Source organism: Siphateles boraxobius, unplaced genomic scaffold (assembly GCF_051911475.1).
Source record: "Siphateles boraxobius isolate OS27281-9 unplaced genomic scaffold, OSU_SipBor_1 122, whole genome shotgun sequence".
NCBI lineage: Eukaryota > Metazoa > Chordata > Actinopteri > Cypriniformes > Leuciscidae > Siphateles > Siphateles boraxobius.
In genome coordinates this window covers 328,957-350,612 of record NW_027508725.1, presented here as the reverse complement: position 1 = coordinate 350,612, position 21,656 = coordinate 328,957, and the positions used below count along the sequence as shown (strand labels likewise).

Below are 21,656 nucleotides of genomic sequence, written 5' to 3'. Positions count from 1 at the left end.
TGTTTATTATGATAAAGGAACATTAACTTGAGAGACAGTCATTCTCCACGATGATTGGCCGAGTAGACGTAACGTGAGATGAGATGGAAGACATGCGAAACACCACGTTCACATTCTCCTCTCAATCATGATGACAGACGCAGAATCCACAGCTACATCAATGAGCATTGAAGCCCTATGATTACAACGACCAAAGTTTGAAGTGTCTCAAAATTCTGAAATTATCATACATTATGGGATTTTATTCACGATCGTACATAGTACAGAGGTAAAAATGATGGTAACACTTTATTTCGATAGTCCACTTTAGACATTCTACTAACTATAAGTACTAACAAACTGTCATTAGAGTATTAGAAGACTTTCTGATTAATATCTACTTACTCTTTATTTTTATGCTCCCGTAACAGACATTATTCTGACAATAAGTAACTTGGCCAACTACAAGTCAACTTATTCTACTAACCCGAACCCTAACACGTACTCATAACAGTCTACTACAGCCTACTAATAGTCTAATGAGAGTTAGTTGACATTTAATTGCAAAGTTACTTATAGTCAGTAGAATGTCTAAAGTGGACTATTGAAATAAAGTGGAACCAAAATGATCGTACAAATATGATAATTATTGTACGTCTGGCAACACTGGTTAGAAGTCGAATGCAGTGTTTTCAGTGTGTTCAAGTGCAACTTTTACCCCTTTTCCACCAAAGCATTTTGAGAGCCGGTTCGGAGCCGGTGCATACTCGCGAACCAGTTCTTTGTGTTTTGACAGGCAAAGAACCGGTTCTCACCCAGGAAAATTGGTTCCAAAGCGGCACCAACTCTTTGCTGGACTAGAACCAGAGAACCATTCTTTTACCACGTCATGCTTACGTCGGGGGCTGGGGGCGGGGTGACCAACAACACGACGGGAAAGGTTGTGACCACCATTGCTAAAAACACAGTGCTAGTAGAAAGATAGTCTGACCCCAATATAGGATCGAAAAGCCAGGAGAAACATTTGCAGAAAGACGATGTAGTCCACCATTGTAATTGTTATGCTTAAAGTTGTCGCAAGCGTTTCAGGGAAAGCTAAGACGTATCGCGTCGTACACAGTGACGTAACAACGTCATTCGCTGGGCTCTCTAGTCAGTGGAAATACAAACAGGTTCTGAGAAGGTCCGCAAGTTGAAACAACTTTGAACCAGCACCAGTTCCGAACCAGTTCTTTTTTGGTGGAAAATTGGTATTTGTGGCCCATACACTGGTGACATGAAGCTAGTTCTTTTGTTGTCAGTTTGGTGTGTCACAGTCTTACAGGTGAAACTCGAAAAATTAGAATATCGTGCAAAAGTTATAACTTGGATGATTATGGCTTACAGCTTATGAAAACCCCAAATACAAAATCTACATGATCTACAAAAAATACATGAAATCAATAAAAAAAAGGATTTTAAATACAGAAATGTGGGGGGTGGTGATGGCGCAGTGGATAAGACACATGCCTTTGGTGTGAGAGACCCGGGTTCAAATCCACTGTGAGACACCAATGTGTCCCTGAGCAAGACACTTAACCCCTAGTTGCTCCAGAGGCGTGCGACCTCTGACATATATAGCAATTGTAAGTCGCTTTGGATAAAAGCGTCAGCTAAATGAATAAATGTAAATGTAAATGTAAATGTCACCCCTCTGAAAAGTATAATCATGCATATGTATATAGTTGTATATACTAAATATATTAGTTTCACCTTTAAATTTGAATTGCTGAAATACATGAACTGTTGCACGATATTCAAATTTTTCTAGTATTTGTGAAGATCTCACCTCCTTCATAATCTTAATGGCCTCCACTCTGTGCTGGGGTGGGGGGTAGAGCAGAATACGGTGGTACAGGGACTGCAAAACCGGCTTCATGGACTCGATACAGCCCACCAGACGGACTAACTCCGCGGCCACATAACAGATGGTGCGAACGACTGGCCCGATCATGCCGGGAGCGCTCGACGAGCAGCCAGAACCCCGGCCCTGATCCGAGACCCCGGTCCCCGGGGCCGCGTCGGAGTCCTGAGATTGCCCACCGTGGGCGGACGTGATGCTCTTATCACTCGCTGGGTTTCCCATAATCACCACCAGAGTTGGACACAACTGCTTCCTGTGTACAGACAGGACACACCGATGATGTATAATTGCACCATGTTCCTCTCAGAATCATAATAATCAATTTGTAAGACCAAAGTAACACAAATTGAGATTATACGTTTACAAAAAAAAATAGACGTGTTTATTGGATATAGTACATTGGGTATTGTATATCGATACCATTTTTTGGATATACCCTGCTAATACCATGGTTCCCATTAAATTATGGTGGAGAATACTTTTAGAACATAATTGTTTAGCTGACTAAAGTCACCATGAAATCAAAATAGGCAATTCTAAAAAAAAACTATGGATTATGTTAGCATTTATGATTTATCAGTGCACATTCATTTTTTTAAAATTCATGAGCCTCATAATTTTTAATCAGAATAAATTCCCCTCCCTCTTGAAGAGACATCTCTGTTCTCTAATGATGACCTGTCACTCACATGAGATCCACCAATAGCAAACCACAACCATCCAATCAATTCCCCACAGACAAAATCAAGCCCCGCCCACATTTTTTCTCATTCCAGAAGCCGTTTCTTTCTTATATACGTCATAACTTTCCTTTCATGCAGACCTTAATACTTACATACTGTACAGATAGTTGAAAATTTAATGAATTAATGTTAGTTAATTAATTTTTTTTTTTTTTTCAATTACAGTGTAAGATTAAAACATACACATTAAAAAGTCATCTATTCACACTTGCAATCGTATGGTAAAATGTATGATTATGAGGGCTGTCAATCGATGTTAATTTAATGCAATTAATAAAATATTTAAAATAAAAAAGTAGTATTTATGCGTAAGCTATGTTGGACTAGATAAAGTGCTTGATTTAAACAAGTCTCACCAGACGAGGTCAGTGAAATTACGATGCAGGTGCATTGTGGGAGGACAGCTGCTCAGCATAGACAGAATACACTCCAGGTACAATAACTGCAGCAGCTGGTTCTCACTGAAGAAGAACAACACACATTTCTCTACTCACATTGATGAAACACTAGCACACATACAAAATCGCATACTGTCCTAGTAGGTACAACATTAGATGAGGAAAAAATATCATTATTACCATTTAAAAAAGTGCATTTCTATATAGTATGAATGTATGTAATATAAATGAAATCTGGGTGTACTACATCCAACATGTTGGTTTCGTTCGCCTACTTTTAACTGTCAAATTCAGACATATTACTTTCACCGACTATATAGTAAGGAAGTAGGCATATTCTGACACAGAGTATGACATTTTTGAGTCTTTGCTCAAAGCCAGCATTGGCTATATTATAAATATTTTAGGGCCCTATGATTTCCGTGATGCGGAAAACGCGGACGGAATCACGGAATTTACACATGAAAACGGAATTTGCATACATTTTGTTGACATATTAAATAAACTTTTTTTTTTACTTCCTTCTCATTTTTCAGTTTAAAACAACAAATGTAGAAAGGTCTCTACCTAAACCGTGGCCAAATGGCATTGATAAACATGTTGCATAGTAACCATACGACCTCACGTTCCATTTGTATACTGTAACGTGCTGATCTAACCAGCGGTCTCATAAAACGTTAAAAAATGTAAACGTCTGGGAGAATGAGTAGAGCAGGCGATCTGAATAAGAGTGATGATGCAAAAAAGAGCACTATTCGGTACGGATTTCTGTGCGCACACACCCAGCCCGAAGCGTGCAGCCATGCACAATAGACCTACAGCGCGCGAGTACTGAATTGAGCTCTCTTTCGTGTCTAAAAAGACAAATACACACAACATTATGTCTAAATGTCCGTTTTGGAGAGTATTCACGTAAACTATGCCGGTTATGTCTTAAACAGTTGTGAGTGTATCGGATCCGCATGTCATTGGACATGATCCGACGTCTTAAAGTGACAGTGGGTAATAAACGTAATGCGGTCCGTGTCCTTAATATTGGTCAAGCAACAAAAGAAAAAGAGAGAAGCATTCACTGTTTGTTAATAGCTTTAAGGATTAATTATATTTAATTCATACAAATAAATATGTCTGCTTGAAAGAATAAATGATGTATGCAAGTAGTTATAAAGAATTTTTTACTTTAGGAAAAGTGGTTTTAATGTAATTGTGTTGGCTTTCTGTCAGGCACATATCGTTGTTTCAATGTTTCTGTCTCCCTGCAGCATGTCTGCATTTAATCTTTAATTTAATATTCATCAATCCTACCTTGTAACTGTTACCTTCATGTTACTGTTATTTTTGGCCAGAGATTTGTTGAAGGTTTGGCTGAATTTTGGAGAATTTTGAATGTGCTTTGCTGAATATATTAACAGTTTAAATAAAAAAGCTGAATTGTGAGTTTGTGTAACTGAATTTTTAACGGTCAATACTGCTTAGAAGTGAAAAGAAATCAAGCAAATCCGGGCCCTAATATTTATATACATGTACTAGCCCTGGTCCGTAGATATGGCTTATGCTCCGCCTTCAATGCAAGTCAATGAGATTTTTATGCCCTTTTATTCTTCATCAGGCAAAAATCATAAAACAGATTAGAAAAGTATTAGCACTCCTCTCCTTAACTAGACACACGTTTAGAAGTTTAATTCTTAGTGTTAAGATTTTGCTCAGCTCTATAGTAAAAGTGATTCACATCTAAACAAACACCTCTAATAATAGTTACCAATACTAGTCTACTAATAATGACTACAACAAGTTAATAACATGTAAAGCTTACTTTGAGACAGACTCCAGTTTGTCACAGAAAGCAGTGAGCACCATCACAACATCTTCATACAGTGCATCAGTAGTAGGAGAGACATCTGAAAACATACATAAACATTTACATAACTAACTAATAATTGCCACATAAAAACTGTAAGCAATTAAAAAATATAACAGGTTAACCAATTATATCTTCCTTTTCTTTCTGCACTCCAAAAAACTTTATGAATATTAATTATAGATCAAACTATGTACGTTAAACTAGGGCTGTGGGATATAGCTAAAAAAATTGTCACGATATAATGTTTCATATCGTTCGGTATCAATAATTATTGACATTTTTTATAAAGTTTTTTTTTTTTAAAGACAAGTAGAAAAGTTTGAATTTAAACCACTGTTTGTATTTATTTATCCACATTATTAAGGCAAACAACAAATTATATTAGTTTATCAGTCAAAAACTAAATAAAATTAAACAAAAATATCTTCTTTATGTCTTATATTAAGATTAAAAAGTAAGTGTTAAGGAAACTCTTGAACTTAAATAAAATGTAACACAATGTAAATGTGTGCATTACCAAGATAAGATACGATTAAAGTTTGCATTTAATATTTCTTCAATACGACCGAATCATTCCTAAAATCGTACATAAAGGAATGCGCATGCTCAGACCTGAATCGACCTACACCAATGAGATTGCTGTATTATAAACCAATTAAATTGGGGGGGAGCGGAGCGACACGCGTCGCCCCATCGTCCAGACTGCACTCTGGGTACTACCAATTGCTCAGTTTTCCCTCCGCTTTCATTACGTTTGCCATTTGATGTTGGGCAAAGTTGTGGTGGTCGCACCATCTTTAACTTTAAGTCCTAAGGATCTACAGGCGATGCGCGTGCATTTTAATGAAAATAGAGCACTATATTGAAACATTTTTATATGGTTACCGACAATGGTGTACCGTCGATAAATACCGATACCGTGTTATCGCCCAGCCCTACGTAAAACATTATAGATCTGTACCTAATGAGCAGTAATCTAAACAATAATTTAAGGCATCTATTCTTCATGGCCAAACCCGTCATTTATAGGACATAATGGCCTAAAAGACTCCAAATTCAAATCATGATAAAATGTGTAGCTACTGCATTTTGTCTTTGTATTTCAGCACACTTCCGACTACATAAGTGTACACTGTCTTCTAAGATACCTTAAAGGTGCAGTAAGCGATTTCTGACACACTGTTGAAAGTGGATCAGACCTGGCACTAAAACACACTTGTAGCCAATCAGCAGTAAGCGGTGTGTCCACTCATAATGGGGGAGTTTCCTGGGGGCGGAGCTATGAAGATAGGGGTGTGTCCACTCATAATGGGGGAGTTACCTGGGGGCGGAGCTATGAAGATAGGGGTGTGTCCACTCATAATGGGGGAGTTACATTGGGCGGAGCTATGAATATAGGGGTGTGTCCACTCATAATGGGGGAGTTACATGGGGCGGAGCTATGAATATAGGGGTGTGTCCGCTCATAATGGGGGAGTTACATGGGGCGGAGCTATGAATATAGGGGTGTGTCCACTCATAATGGGGGGGTTACATGGGGCGGAGCTATGAATATTGGGGTGTGTCCACTCATAATGGGGGAGTTACATGGGGCGGAGCTATGAATATAGGGGTGTGTCCACTCATAATGGGAAGGGGCGTGTTTGTTTTGATGATTTCAAATAGCAACAACAACAATATAACCTTAACCCAACAGAAATCGCTTACTGCACCTTTAATTTGGCCCAGTTCTAAGAAAACATTGCATGCATTCCTCACAGGGAAGACAATACAAGTCTCAGTTTAAAATAAATAATAAAATAACAATAATAATAATAATATTACATTCAACATGGTGGAATAAACTAAAATGGCTCTTATACAGCATCTCACGAAAGCGAGTACACCCCTCACATGTCATCAAATACTTTAGTATATCTTCTCAAGGGACAATACTATAGAGATGAAACTTGGATATATTTAAGAGTAGTCAATGTGCTGCTTGTATCATTACATATTGAAAAGTATCAATAACAACAGTTTAATCAAGTTAAAAATCGTCTAATTACCTCAATATCTGTGCCTGTGATGTATTTTTGTTCATTCGATAACTGTTATTATCTTAGCAACACACTCATGAGGACTATGACTTGTAAAAAAGGAAAAACCTTTGTATGTAGACACCAGAACAGAGCTGTGACACTTTAACTGGCAGCTGTTATCATCAGTAAAGGTTGAGCAATGAAAATGGTTGTGGTTTATCAGCAACATGAAAATTTTTAAACGGATGGTTTGACGGATGAGCCATGTTGAAAACTTGGCAAGTGAAAGCATGTGTTCATGGCTTATTCATTACGTGTACCTTTGCAATGGTGCACAGGTATGCAACGTTCCTCGCCATCAAAATCCTGTAAAAATCCAACCAGACTCATTAAAAAATGCCAATTTCAAAACATCAAATCGTCCTTAACATTCTAGAAATGTTCGAGAAATCTAAAAATGAAAAATTAGAGTAGCTTATTACATGGCTACTTAACAAAAAATAAATCTTGATTTGAGTTCAGCTATGATTGTTCAAGACGATGGTCATTATACAAAAAATTTAAATTGATAACATTTTACAGCAAGGTTTCCTTTGTTAACATGAACTAAAAATGAACAAATCTTCTACTTCTACAGCATTTTATATCTTAAATGTTAATTTTAACATTTACGAATACACTTTTTAAATCAATTTTTGTGATTGATAATTAGTTAATGCACTGTCAACTCACATGAACAAACACTGAACAAATGTATTTCCCTTTCGAAAGGTAACTCGCACTGCATCCCCTAGAGGGTGCTATGGGGAATGACTCCGGCATGACTGGTGTCTGAAACATGAGTCTAAACAGAGCGGCAGCCTTCTGGTCTCTCTCTTGTATCCAACACGGTAGTGACTTTTCAGCAACCTGGTCTAGGGGTATGATTCTCGCTTGGGGTGTGAGAGGTCCCGAGATCAAATCCCGGACGAGCCCCCATATTTGCCACGACCGGCTCAAAGCCGTGACAAATGAGTGGAGGAGGACATGGTTAAGTTGGTCATGTTGTAACCAATATTTATTAACATAAATAGAAAAAAATTATAAAACAGGAAATCGATTACAAAATAACTACCATTTCTGTCTGACAAACGATGTCAAAATGTCCGACAGAGCCAACCTCAAAGTAGCAAAGGAAAACATAAATCAACCAAACAGAAACCAAACAAAAAAATGTACGGGCGCAAACAAATCTCACAACTCTGAAGCTCTCCGAAGCAGCTCAACATTCTCAAAGGCTAAGCTTATATACAGGTGCACATCACTCATGACCCTACACAGGTGTACATCATTCCCTTGATGAGTCTCCCAGCCACACCCACCGGTCGATAACAGCGGGAACAACCGGAGACCCGTCACAACTGCAATTCATCAACTGGCCACTAGAGACAGCCTGCAAAAGAGAGTCAATCCCATAGACTCCTCTTGTTAAAATGCCCAACTATACAGCAGAACAATTTTTTTTTACAGCCTGGTACAAAAAGGTGTTTTGGCCTATATAGCTAATTTTGCCCTTCGTGACAACTGTGAGGTGGGTGAATATTTTTATAACTCATCCGTTTAAATTCTATTAAGCCTTAAAGTTCTGCATAATTAAGGGTGTGGCCACTTGAGTGACGGGTGAATTGCCGCTGATGTCACTACTAGTCGATTGTCTGCTGTCTGTCAGCGTCACGTCACCTCAGATAATCCGCCTCTTTTTTAACTCCATTTTCGGTTATCCGGGAGTGACGCGCTGCTAAGATGGCGACGGCTGGCTCCGCCCACTTTGGGCTTATTTTTTTACAGTCTATGGTTTATACACATGCTTCAGACACCAGTATCCCTATCCTCAGGGAACCACGGTTACATGCATTACCTGAGAAGTTTTATTAACAACATTAACAAAGATTAACATATATACAGTATATCGCTCACTGTAAGTTCATGTTTGTAATGTTAACGAATGAGAACTTATTGTAAAGTGTTACCAAAATATTTGACTACAGAATGCCACCACTGACCAATCACACAAGCATATGGAGTAATAAGAGATTATAGATATGTGCTTGTGATTGATAAAGCTCTGTGAAACGTGACTCACTGTGTTTTCTTGTCTGTGGCGTAGTTGTAGGGCGAGGTCTCCGAGGATCTGGCTGAGAGTGGCCCTGACCGCTGTGTTGATACTGCGTTGATGACAACTTGATATGTACGTCTCGACACACACCTGGAGACACAGAAAGATGCAACAGAGATTGAGCAACTTCTAATATCCACCATGACAAACTGCCTCTGTTCCGCTGTGGCAATGAAAGGAACCATCATTCCCGTTTAAAACCACTACAGATATTTTGCACGTCAAATGTGATTATCCCTCTGGTGCTCTTCAGTCATTTTTAACCAAGAACTTGGCACTTGCTATATCTCACACACACACACACACACACACACACACACACACACACACACACACACACACACACACACACACACACACACACACACACACAAACACACAAACAAACACACACACACACACACACACACACAAACACACAAACACACAAACACACACTGGATGAGGACAGGAACACATGAACTTCAGCTCCGGAGCCACTCTGAGAGTCATTGTCCGTTTGAGAAAACAATCTCCAGATACACACAGAAAATGCTCTTCACTACAACCCATCAAAATAAAAGAAACTGACAGACATATATTACTATTGTACAGTGAAATATTACTTCTCAAAGTAATAATAATAATAATAACATTATTAAAACTATATTTTCCTTCCATGTATTAATTTTAACAGTAAACCTTTGTAGTGCAGCATGTGTTTGCCAAAAATATAATTTGTTCATTTTCATTTGATTACATTTTAAAGTACTTATTAAATTGTTAATGTTTTACATTTGTATTCGTACATAAACCCAGAACAAATAAAAAACGTACAACACAGAATTTCAAAAAAAATAAAAAATCATAAAAAATGTAGGGCCTTATTATTGTAAAAATATTTACGATATTATTCAATTGATTAGACATGATTGTTTTTTTATCAAAATGTAATTAACCCACTAAAACAGAATTCAGGAAAAGGAGAATGGAAAACAAAATTTTTCAGGCACCTAAAATTTACGTTTAATTTTTACTATAATTTATTTGAACCATTAAATAGGAATCCAGAAAACTTTTAATAGAAAAAAATGGAATTTGGGAGAGAAAGAGGTGGTTTTTATAGGTCAATTGTTTTTTTTTTTTTTTTAATAAAACGATTCGTTCGATAAATGAATTGTTCACAAGAAGTTCTATAACATGCATTTAGAAATACATTTAGATAGGGTGAATTTTCTTGAATTTAAGAAATAGAAAGGAAAAATTCAGAACCAAGGGTACTGAAAGAAAAAGAAAGAAAGAAAGAAAGAAAGAAAGAAAGAAAGAAAGAAAGAAAGAAAGAAAGAAAGAAAGAAAGAAAGAAAGAAAGAAAGAAAGAAAGAAAGAAAGAAAGAAAGAAAGAAAGAAAGAAAGAAAGAAAGAAAGAAAGAAAGAAAGAAAGAAAGAAAGAAAGAAAGAAAGAAAGAAAGAAAGAAAGAAAGAAAGAAAGAAAGAAAGAAAGAAAGAAAGAAAGAAAGAAAGAAAGAAAGAAAGAAAGAAAGAAAGAAAGAAAGAAAGAAAGAAAGAAAGAAAGAAAGAAAGAAAGAAAGAAAGAAAGAAAGAAAGAAAGAAAGAAAGAAAGAAAGAAAGAAAGAAAGAAAGAAAGAAAGAAAGAAAGAAAGAAAGAAAGAAAGAAAGAAAGAAAGAAAGAAAGAAAGAAAGAAAGAAAGAAAGAAAGAAAGAAAGAAAGAAAGAAAGAAAGAAAGAAAGAAAGAAAGAAAGAAAGAAAGAAAGAAAGAAAGAAAGAAAGAAAGAAAGAAAGAAAGAAAGATAGATAGATAGATAGATAGATAGATAGATAGATAGATAGATAGATAGATAGATAGATAGATAGATAGATAGATAGATAGATAGATAGATAGATAGATAGATAGATAGATAGATAGATAGATAGATAGATAGATAGATAGATAGATAGATAGATAGATAGATAGATAGATAGATAGATAGATAGATAGATAGATAGATAGATAGATAGATAGATAGATAGATAGATAGATAGATAGATAGATTTTTAAGATCAATTTTTGATTGAATGTCATGGTTTTGATTGATTGCTCGACAAAATAAAATAACCCAGCTGCAAGCGTGTGTTTATGATGTGGAAAGGTCTCTGTTAATCCTGATCAACAAAGCGACTCTGAAATGGAATCTTCCATTAAGCAAACAGGAAGACTGAGCTGAGCATCTGCCGTTGTGTGGCTCGCCTGGTCACGGAAAAAGGATCTAAGACGTGGCATCCGCGACCACTATTACCTGTAACCATGGCAACCAATGACACACTGTTGGAACATTAGTTTCATGATGGAAGTGAGATGTCAGGAGAAAGGCCTTCAACGTGTCTCAGTCACTAAAAAACAAATGCCTTATATATAATCAAAACGCTCAGTCAAAAGAATAGGTAATAATCAACTAATTTAGTGGCCCCAAAATAATATTTGGACACTCGGACACAAACGTCTGCAAGTCTAATAGAATATATCAAACTAAGTGCCATCAAAAAAATGCACCTAGACCTTTTCTCACAACTAATGTCATATTTCTAAGCAATTTTGCGATGACAATGAATCAAATGGTGTCATGGTGTTTTTTAGTTGATGTTCCACAGGAGTAGTTTATCACATTAACTATGGACATGTTTGGCATTAAAGGGTTAGTTCACCCAAAAATGAAAATTAAGTCATTAATTACTCACCCCCATGCTGTACCAACCCCGTAAGACCTTCGTTCATCTTCGGAACACAAATGAAGATATTTTTGATTAAATCTGAGAGGTGGATCACTGCTACATAGGCTGCCAGAGGGAATGAAACTTGACGGCCCAGAAAGTCATTGAAGAAAATGTTTAAATATTCCATGTGCCTACAGTGGCTCAACTATAAGTTTATCAAGCGACGAGACTACTTTTTTCCCGAAAAAAAAACATAAATAACGACTTTATTCGACCATTCCTTTTCTTCCTTGTGGGCCGGAGACGAGAGTTCAAGAGATTTTCACGACGCATGCGCGAGAACTGAACAAGAAGTATTAGAAGAAGAACGTCCTCTTCTCAGTTCTCGCGCATGCGTCGTGAAAATCTCTTGAACTCTCGTCTCCGGCCCACAAGGAAGAAAAGGAATGGTCGAATAAAGTCGTTATTTATGTTTTTTTTTCGGGAAAAAAGTAGTCTCGTCGCTTGATAAACTTATAGTTGAGCCACTGTAGGCACATGGAATATTTAAACATTTTCTTTAATGACTTTCTGGGCCGTCAAGTTTCATTCCCTCTGGCAGCCTATGTAGCAGTGATCCACCTCTCAGATTTAATCAAAAATATCTTCATTTGTGTTCCGAAGATGAACGAAGGTCTTACGGGGTTGGTACAGCATGGGGGTGAGTAATTAATGACTTAATTTTCATTTTTGGGTGAACTAACCCTTTAACGTTTGGCATAAATAATACAAATAGCATTTTTCTTTACTTTGATCAGTAGTTATATCTTTGGTTTTATTGTTTATACCTTACAAACTACCTACAATTGTGTTATTATGTTGTAATCTCATGTTATTCTTTATATACCATGGTCTGTCTGAATACTCGATTCTGATTGGCTGGAATATGTGCAATAAAAAAAACCTGTTGAATGCACAGTTAGTTTCAGTCAGTTTAATCACTGTTCTATATTAAAGGGATAGTTCACCCAAAAATGTAAATTCTGTCAGTATTTACTCTCCCTCATGTTGTTCCAACCCCGTAAGACCTTCGTTCATCTTCCGAACACAAATTAAGATATTTTTGATGAAATCTGAGAGCTGGATCACTCCTCCATAGGCTTCTTCAGGGATTGAAACGAAAAGTTATTAAAGACATCGTTAAAATAGTCCAAGTGACTACAGTGGCTGATTCTTAAGTTTATCAAGCGACGAGAATACTTTTTGAGCGCAAAAACAAACAAAAATAACGACTTTATTTCAACTATTCATTTCCTTCTCTGTGGGCCTCGAGTCAGTTCACTAGTGATATAGCGTAGGCTTCTGTTGTAGTACGTCACACGTAGGCTCACTATTGGCCGACGCTGGTCATGTGTGTGATGCGTGTGACGTACAACAACAGAAGCTTACGCTGTTACACTAGTGAACTGACTCGACACAAGTGAACACAACTGACACAAAATAAATAATGAACAAATAAAATATATGAATTTAGATCATTGACAGTCTTTTATATTAAGAATATATTAAACCAAAAACCTTCATATTTTTTTTGAAAGGATGTGAATTAAAACAACCACAGCAGCAACAAGTTGATAAATTCTGTTCAATTTAAAATTTAATGTACCGAATTATCCTTTTTTTTCTGACAGAAATCATGAACGAATCACCGCTTCACATTTTGATTGACAGCGTCACAAACCACTAGTGACTGTGTTTACTCCTGTCCTTTAACCATTGGATAGGATTTAAAAACGGCGGTTGTATTTGTACTTCTGACAATCATTGACATTTTCTCAATATGCGACATGAAAATAACTGCCATTTTAACCCTTCCAGTCACAACAGCTTTACCTTCTTAAATTCTGGCAAATGACCATGGTATAAGCAGCATAATCCACGGCTAGCTGTGCATTCAATGATTTAAATGCACTATCATCATGCATTAAAATCGTTTATTGCACAGCTAGCTGAGGATTAAAATTAACACACATGCTTTGATATTCTGTTATCAAATGCAGTGTTCAAACACACCACAGGTCTGCTGTATGACTGCACAAGCCTCGCTGTTCCCCGGGGCTCCTCAACAGTCCTGTGTGAAATAAGAGCAGTCTGCCACTGCCAGACACATTTACACATGATGATGTGCTTTTATGAGCCGTTTATGGCCAGCCAGGGGCAAGATAATACAGTTACACACCAGTCTGCACAGACAAGCAGTGTGAGATCCCATCACTTAGCATGCAACTGTCTGATAGTTTTCATGCAACTAAAATTAGCATAATAAATAAAATCTGCATGCTTGGTTCATTTCTAAAATGTCCCTTAAAATTACAATTAGTGGGGAAAAAACCGTGCTGTGAAGCAACAAGTGCACTCACAGCATGATGAGGTTAGAAATGTGACAAAGAGACTGTGATCTTTTTATACAATGAAACAAAATTGGTGTAGAAACAGTTTTCACTATTAAAGAGATACTTCACCTCTGTGCACTGAAGTGCCACAAAGATTTAAAGCCGTGATTCAGATTTCATAATGAGATAATCATAATCATAATCAGATACCAGACGGGTCAGACTCAGCTTAATTTATTCTCACATTTTTTCAGCTTATTTTGACTCTCAGGGAAACAAAGAAAATAGGTTCTTCAAAAGTAATTAAAAAATAAAAGTTCTGTCGTCATTTATTCACAAACCTGTATGACAAAATACACACACAAAAAATGTTGAATAATATTTCAAATGTTTATGTCCATACAATGAAAGTCAGTGGGGTCAAAATGACATTGGACCCCATTGACTTTCATTTTATGGACAAAGAACACTGAGACATATTTCAAAATAACTTATTTTGTGGTGCACGAGAGAATGTAAGGTGAATGAGGGTGAATAAATGATGTAAAAACTATAATTTTTGGGTCAACTATCCCTTTAAATCAGCAAAAAAGGTGGTACAATAAATACTGTCATGATGCATAAATACATTATTTTATATATTATAAATAATATAAGATTGTTGTTGTTGTTTTTTCTAATTAAAGTAATCACTTTTTTTTTTTTGCATTATCGCAATGAAAAATAGTGGCAATGTGCCTAATTGCTAGGAAAATGTTGAAATAATACAATATATATGGTTCTTTATGGTCCTAAAATAACAGAAAAAAATCTCAGCAGAGAACAGAAAAGTCAAATGAAGGCAATAGAAGGCCATCACATTCTCAGGGATTGCATGTAAGAGATTTGTGGAACGCCACTATATAAGTGTAAGAGTAGACAATCTGCTGTATCGTCCTCATTAAAGCTTCACATCTTCACAGCGGCCGCAGCGGCCTTTAAAGAACTTCAATGATTCACGTCAGATTAGCAATTTGCAATTCGCTGTCTCATTCTGTCAGTCAAACGTTAATAAAGCATGTCTCACCTCAGCGATTCTCAACATGTTGTGTCCATTGATCTCAAAAGTAGAGGAGTAGGTGACACAAAGCAGCACCTACAACACAGAGAACTTAAAACATTAGCTGTTTAATATAACAGCAGTTCAATGATTCCACACTTCAGTATTAGAAACAGGAGATGAGAAACGCAGTGTGTGTGTGTGTGCCAGTAATGCTGCAAATCTGTCCAGTTACACGACAGGTGCAGAGCTGACACTGAATTCATTAAGCCTGACAGAAGCAAAGCAATGTTTTTCCCACAGCTCAATTTTGGTAAAGTCTTTTCTCCACAGACCAAATCACCAGTGATGGGAATAAACGGCATTATAAATAAACGGCGTTACTAACTGTTTTTTTTTCAGTAACGAGTAATCAAACGAATTACTGTTTCCCCCGTTACAACGCCGTTACCGTTACTGACAATAAAATGTGGCGTTACAATAATTGAGCTCACTGAACCCAAAAATGAAAATTTCCTCACCCTGAAACCATCCTAGATGTATATGACTTTATTCTTTCAGACGAATACAATCAGAGTTATATAAAAAAAATGTCCTGGCTCTTCCAAGCTTGATAATGAGAGTGAATGGGTGTCTGTCTTATAATAGTTCATAATTTTAGACTTATTTGTTGGCCAGTTTTGGTCTGTGCAATAATTATTAAAAGTTCTAAACCATCTATTGTGTTTTATTTTTGCACTATAGTAATTACAATATTTACAATAATATTTTGAATTTAATAGGCATCTCTCACATAGTCCCACAGCAACATTAAAATAGTGTAGATTCGTGTACAATGTTTTATAATAATAATTTATTCTATTTAGTGTATTCTATTTAACATTTTTTTTTAATAATGGGGGCATCCAAGTTATTTGACCTTTTTTTTTTTTTTTAAAGGAACACAATAGTTACTCTCCCTGATATTTAGTATAATCCCTGACACTTTTATAATGATGTAACTCAATTACTATTTGTGAGAAGTAACTAGTAACTTTAACAAATTACTTTTTTTTAAGGAAACATGCCCAACGCTGCAAATCACACACACACACACTGATGCTGGTGAAGGAGCGGAGAAACACACACCTTCATGACCTCCACCTGCAGGTCTTCATGTAAGGCGGGCGTCACCCTGATGGCCTCCAGGATCTGACTCAAAAGCTGCTTCTCGGGTGCCTCGCTCTCCACAGCAGCAAAGCAATCCCCACACAGGATCTTCTGTCAACAGAGACACAAGCAAGACTGAGCCAACATAAAAAATAAAAAAAAACGAACACTGGTCATTTTGCCATGTCTGTAAGCTGAATTATAAACGTATAGACCTTATGTAGCCACGCCCCTTTTCAGCGCTGTGCTCGATTTCTTTTGTCTTCCGGTCTGTATTTTTACAGTGATCTTGCGTATTTATAAATGAACGGCTTGTTTTAAAATCTTTCCTGTCTACTGACATTTGTTAAGACGTCTGCTTTAAACGTTACAATCCTCATGATAACTTTCGTTAACTTTACATTAAGTAAATCCACTTCAAAAGCGAATTAGTCCTGGACAGCAATGCCATAGAAATATACAGAGCGACTGCAAAAACGGAAGTTCAAAGACAATATTTCAAAGATGGCGGCGCCCTTGTTTCTCTGGCGCATATAGGATGTGAGTGGTTGCATGCAAAACTTGCCACCACATTGCTAGGCATTAACTGTAAAATTTATCATAGTTTTTAAACCTGTAAAAATGTAAAAACCTTATAATTGGTTAACGGTAAGTTCACTTACTCTACTACACACTAAAAAACATTGGTGTATAGGGGACAAAAGGTGGTTGTCAGTGCATATATACAGAGCTGCACGATTAATCATTAAAAGATTGCAATCTTGATTTTTTTAGGAAAAAAATACTATCGAAGTGAATGGGGTCCATCAACTATCTTGATACCAACAATCTTCAAAACATCTTCTTTTGTGTTCAGCAGAAGAAAGAAACTCATTCAGGTTTGGACCAACATGAGGGTGAGTAAATGACGACAGAATTTTCATTTGTGGGATAACTGTCCCTTTAACATTATTTAAGTTAAGGTGCAGCAAGTAATTTTGGAGAAACACTGTTGAGGGTGGATCAGATCGAGCAGTAGGGGGCGTGTCCACTCATGATGTGGGGGTAGAGAGAGCCAATCAGCAGTAGGGGGCATGTCCACTCATGATGTCGGGGTAGAGAGCCAATCAGCAGTAGGGGGCATGTCCACTCATGATGTTGGGGTAGAGAGCCAATCAGCAGTAGGGGGCATGTCCACTCATGATGTCGGGGTAGAGAGCCAATCAGCAGTAGGGGGTGTGTCACTCATAACGTGGGAGGAGAGAGAGAGAGAGAGAGAGAGAGAGCCAATCATCAGTAGGGGGTGTGTCACACATAATGTGGGAGGAGAGAGAGCCAATCATCAGTAGGGGGTGTGTCACACATAATGTGGGAGGAGAGAGAGAGAGAGCCAATCATCAGTAGGGGGTGTGTCACTCATAACGTGGGAGGAGAGAGAGAGAGAGCCAATCAGCAGTAGGGGGTGTGTCACTCATAACTTGGGAGGAGAGAGAGAGAGAGAGAGCCAATCAGCAATAGGAAGGAGGGGGGTCACACATAATGTGGGGGTAGAGAGAGACAATCAGCATTAAGGGGGTGTGTCCACTCATGATGTGGGAGGAGAGAGAGAGAGCCAATCATTAGTAGGGGGTGTGTCACTCATAACGTGGGAGGAGAGAGAGAGCCAATCAGCAGTAGGGGCGTGCCACTCATGATGTGGGAGGAGAGAGAGAGAGCCAATCAGCAGTAGGGGGTTTGTCACTCATAACGTGGGAGGAGAGAGAGAGCCAATCAGCAGTAGGGGCGTGCCACTCATGATGTGGGAGGAGAGAGAGAGCCAATCAGCAGTAGGGGCGTGCCACTCATGATGTGGGAGGAGAGAGAGAGCCAATTTGTGTCAGCAAATTTGTGTTGTTTCTGCTCCATACTTGAGTAACAGTTTTTGCCGTCTCACAGAACCAAGATATGCTGTTACTGTAATGTTATCTATAATAACAGGACAGTTTTGAGTGCCGTTGTTTGCCTGGAGCCTAACAACGAACTCTTGCTTGTTTCTACTCTTGTGTACTCTATTTAAAAAAAAAAAAAAATCTTCCTTGTCGTTCGTTCGTCATCTTCGCCTTATTTTTACAAAGCATTATTTTGCTTCGCTTCACCTATGGTAAACAGACATCCACTCTTGCATTGCGTGTTCATGCATTTTGGGGGCGGAGCAATGAAGGGAGGGGTGTTGTTTAGGTTGATTTCAAATATCAACAGTGTTTTTCAGAAATCGCTTACTGCACCTTTAATGAAATATAGATTCTTGTTTTGTTTTTTTTACTATAAATTTAAGTTCAATCTGTAAAACTTCTGTTTTTACCATAAATTCTGTATATTCTCGTCCAAAGATATGGTCTATTCATGTTCATAGTACAAACATCAAAAAATGAGTTATGACTCAGTCTAACATTGGCTTAGCAAATACCATTAAATAAATCAGAGAGCAAATATATTGTGCACTGCTTTATCTTAGTGTACCTAAATAAATCCGTACGTCTATAAAACATGAAGTGTTGTTGAGTAATGCACACACCTGCATCCCAGTGAGGGCAGTCTGAGCCAGTTTAGTGTTTTTAGACTCCAGTGCCAACCGAAGAGGGAATAAACACTTCTCTCTGCACAGACACAGCTCACAATTAACAACGCAGAACATGAAAGATAAAACTCATGAAGAGTAAAGCAGTTTCTAGAGTCACTGTCAGCCTCTGATGATTCTGAGATCATTGGTTAGACACTTGAATTAAAGCATCTGCTGTATGTATAAAAATAGAAGAAGCTAAAAAAGAAAGCAATCCCAATTCTTATGCATTTGGTAATTTTAATACTTTATCAATGTTTCAAGTTTCAAGTTTGTTCTTATTTATATAGCACATTTAAAAACAGCAAACATGGCTGACCAAAGTGCTGAACAAAACAAGGGCAAACCACACATTCATGACAGAAGCTCACAATGAATTAAGAGCTAAAGAAAAAAAGTAGGTTTTAAAAGAAGATTTAAAAACAGTTAAAGACTGTGCCGATCGGATGTAAACCGGAAAGCCGGCAGTGGCCAAGACTCGATCTCCTCTATGCCTTAACCGTGATCTAAGGACAGACAAAAGTCTCTTATCACCAGACCTCAGGTTTCGTGTGGGATTGTATGGACAGAGTAGCTCAGAAATAGCTTGTCAGAATCAGAAATCTGTTTTAAATTCTGTTTTTAAATCTTAAATCAGAAATTTAAAAACAAAGAAAAGAACTTTAAACTCAATTCTAATATGCACAGGTAGCCAATGCAGCGATTTGTGATCAAATTTACGTTTTCTTTTGAGGAACTTTTGCAATGCCTTTTCACAGTGCACAGATTTAAAAACAGGGAATGTAATGCAAAACCTAATAAATGTGCATTGTCTTTTATGGACTATGTGTGGATCATAAAGATTATGTGAGAAAGGTATATATAGAAGATAAAAGTTTATCTGGTAAACCTTTATCTTCTACTGGCTCCCCCCAAGGATGTGTCCTCTCTCCTCTTCTTTTTCTATTATACACAAATGAATGCCGTTCACACTATGATGATAGACAGATTTTAAGATTTGCAGATGATTCTGTCATTGTGTCTCTTTTAAATGAAAATGTGATTGATCATGGACCAATAGTGAAGGATTTTAACGAGTGGTGTAAGTGTTCCTTTTTAAACATAAATGTGTCCAAAACGAAAGAACTAATTATTGATTTTAGGAACCAGAGCCCATTTCTCCCCCTCACCATCATTGATGGCCAACCTATTGAGTTAGTACAAGAATACAAGTACCTTGGCACAACAATTGACAGTAAGCTATGTTTTGATTCTCACACTGATGCTGTTTGTGCTAAAGCCCAGCAGCGCATGTGTTTTTATACCGTAGATTGAAGAATTTTAACATTGACTCCACTCTGATGAAAATGTTTTATCTTTTTGTTTTATCTGTTGGTTTGGTTCCTTGTCTACAAAGAACAAAACCCGACTTGAGAGCATAGTTAGAACATGTAGCAAGATTGCGGGTATTAACTCCCCCCCCCCCCCCCCCCCCTCCCTCTCCCACATCTATTCCAACAGAGTGGCCAAGAAGGCTATAGCTATTGCAGCTGACCCCAGTCATCCTTTGTCCTGCCAGTTTAAGCTACTCCCTTCAGGCCGTAGGTACTCCATGCCCAGATGCAGGTCAAATAGATACAGAAACTCTCTTATCCCGACTTCGATATCGATATTAAACAAATTGCCATGACTGTTTTAATGTACTAAATAACTAACTTTTTCTATGTATTTTTGGAGATTATGTGCGTTTTATACTTTGTGGTAGTGTTGTGTGTTGTGCCTTGTGTTTATCTGCTGGCTGTACAAATAATTGCCCCTCGGGGACAACAAAGTAACCTTGACCTTGAAAGTATATCTGAGAAAATACAGATGCTGACAATTACAAATATGGTATATGGAATCAAAACACTTGCCTGAGTTTAGATGGTGGTATTTTAACTGATCCTTTCTGAGCTTGAAGAGTCTCTGTACAACCGCAAGGAAAATTAGGGGGAAAGTATATAAAATTAGAAAACAAATTAACAATTTCAATATGAATAAACATTCTTTGAACCCCCATCATTACTAACTATTTAAAGTGTGGGGGGGGGGGACGATATATACACCGATAGACTCTATTAGCCGTTAGAAATTTGTTGACCACTTAAATACACATAATAATGTGTCAAAATGCCCATCTTTGCAATTATCCTCGTAAACAGTAATTTATGTCTTAAGTGAAGGTAAACAGTAGGGAAAGGAAACGCATGTGTAACAGTATATTGGATCAGTGCATTCAGTCTTAAAGTGACAGCAGCCTAATAAACCTGCTGCCGTCTGAGTCATTAATGTTAATCAAACAACAAAACAGAGAAAATCTCTCAGTGCTCTTGACTGAATCACCTTTGTCTCACTTTAATAAGACATCATTTACACAGTGAAGATTATGCAGTGTTTTTTATACATTTGATTACCTTATACAATTTATGTAGGCTAGTCGCTATTTCTCATTTCAAGTGATGAAAATATTTTATATAGGCTTGTATCAGTTTACTTGTGATACTGAAATTGGTGACAAGAATTTTCAATGGTATCAAATATTTGATGATATAAACCCCTTATTTAAAGCAAAAATAACTATATTGAGAAATATTTTGTTATTGTGAAATAAAATTACTCATGATAAAATCCCAAACCAGGCCTTGCTGTCATCTGAGCTATTCATCGATCCTGTAAAATTAGCCCCTCATTTGTTGGCACAGCATGACTGACAGTGTGTGATACACAATGCTGAAACACTGAAAGGTCAAT

General features: G+C 37.3%; 1 protein-coding gene across 2 annotated transcripts in view; it reads right to left on the bottom strand.

Moving 5' to 3' along the window:
• The window catches only part of arfgef3 (ARFGEF family member 3), a 103,515-nt gene that overhangs the window by 78,740 nt on the left and 3,119 nt on the right, over positions 1-21,656 (bottom strand). The window contains exons 2-10 of one of the 2 annotated variants that reach the window (XM_077224061.1): positions 20,776-20,831; positions 18,843-18,920; positions 16,289-16,420; positions 15,188-15,256; positions 9,028-9,150; positions 7,226-7,271; positions 4,837-4,921; positions 2,982-3,086; positions 1,808-2,135 (exon numbers count right to left, since the gene is read on the bottom strand). In XM_077224061.1, the coding sequence (XP_077080176.1) occupies positions 1,808-2,135; positions 2,982-3,086; positions 4,837-4,921; positions 7,226-7,271; positions 9,028-9,150; positions 15,188-15,256; positions 16,289-16,420; positions 18,843-18,920; positions 20,776-20,831 (1,022 nt within the window). Of the gene's footprint in view, positions 1-1,807; positions 2,136-2,981; positions 3,087-4,836; positions 4,922-7,225; positions 7,272-9,027; positions 9,151-15,187; positions 15,257-16,288; positions 16,421-18,842; positions 18,925-20,775; positions 20,832-21,656 lie in introns of both variants that reach the window. The other variant, XM_077224052.1, reaches the window with a different exon arrangement.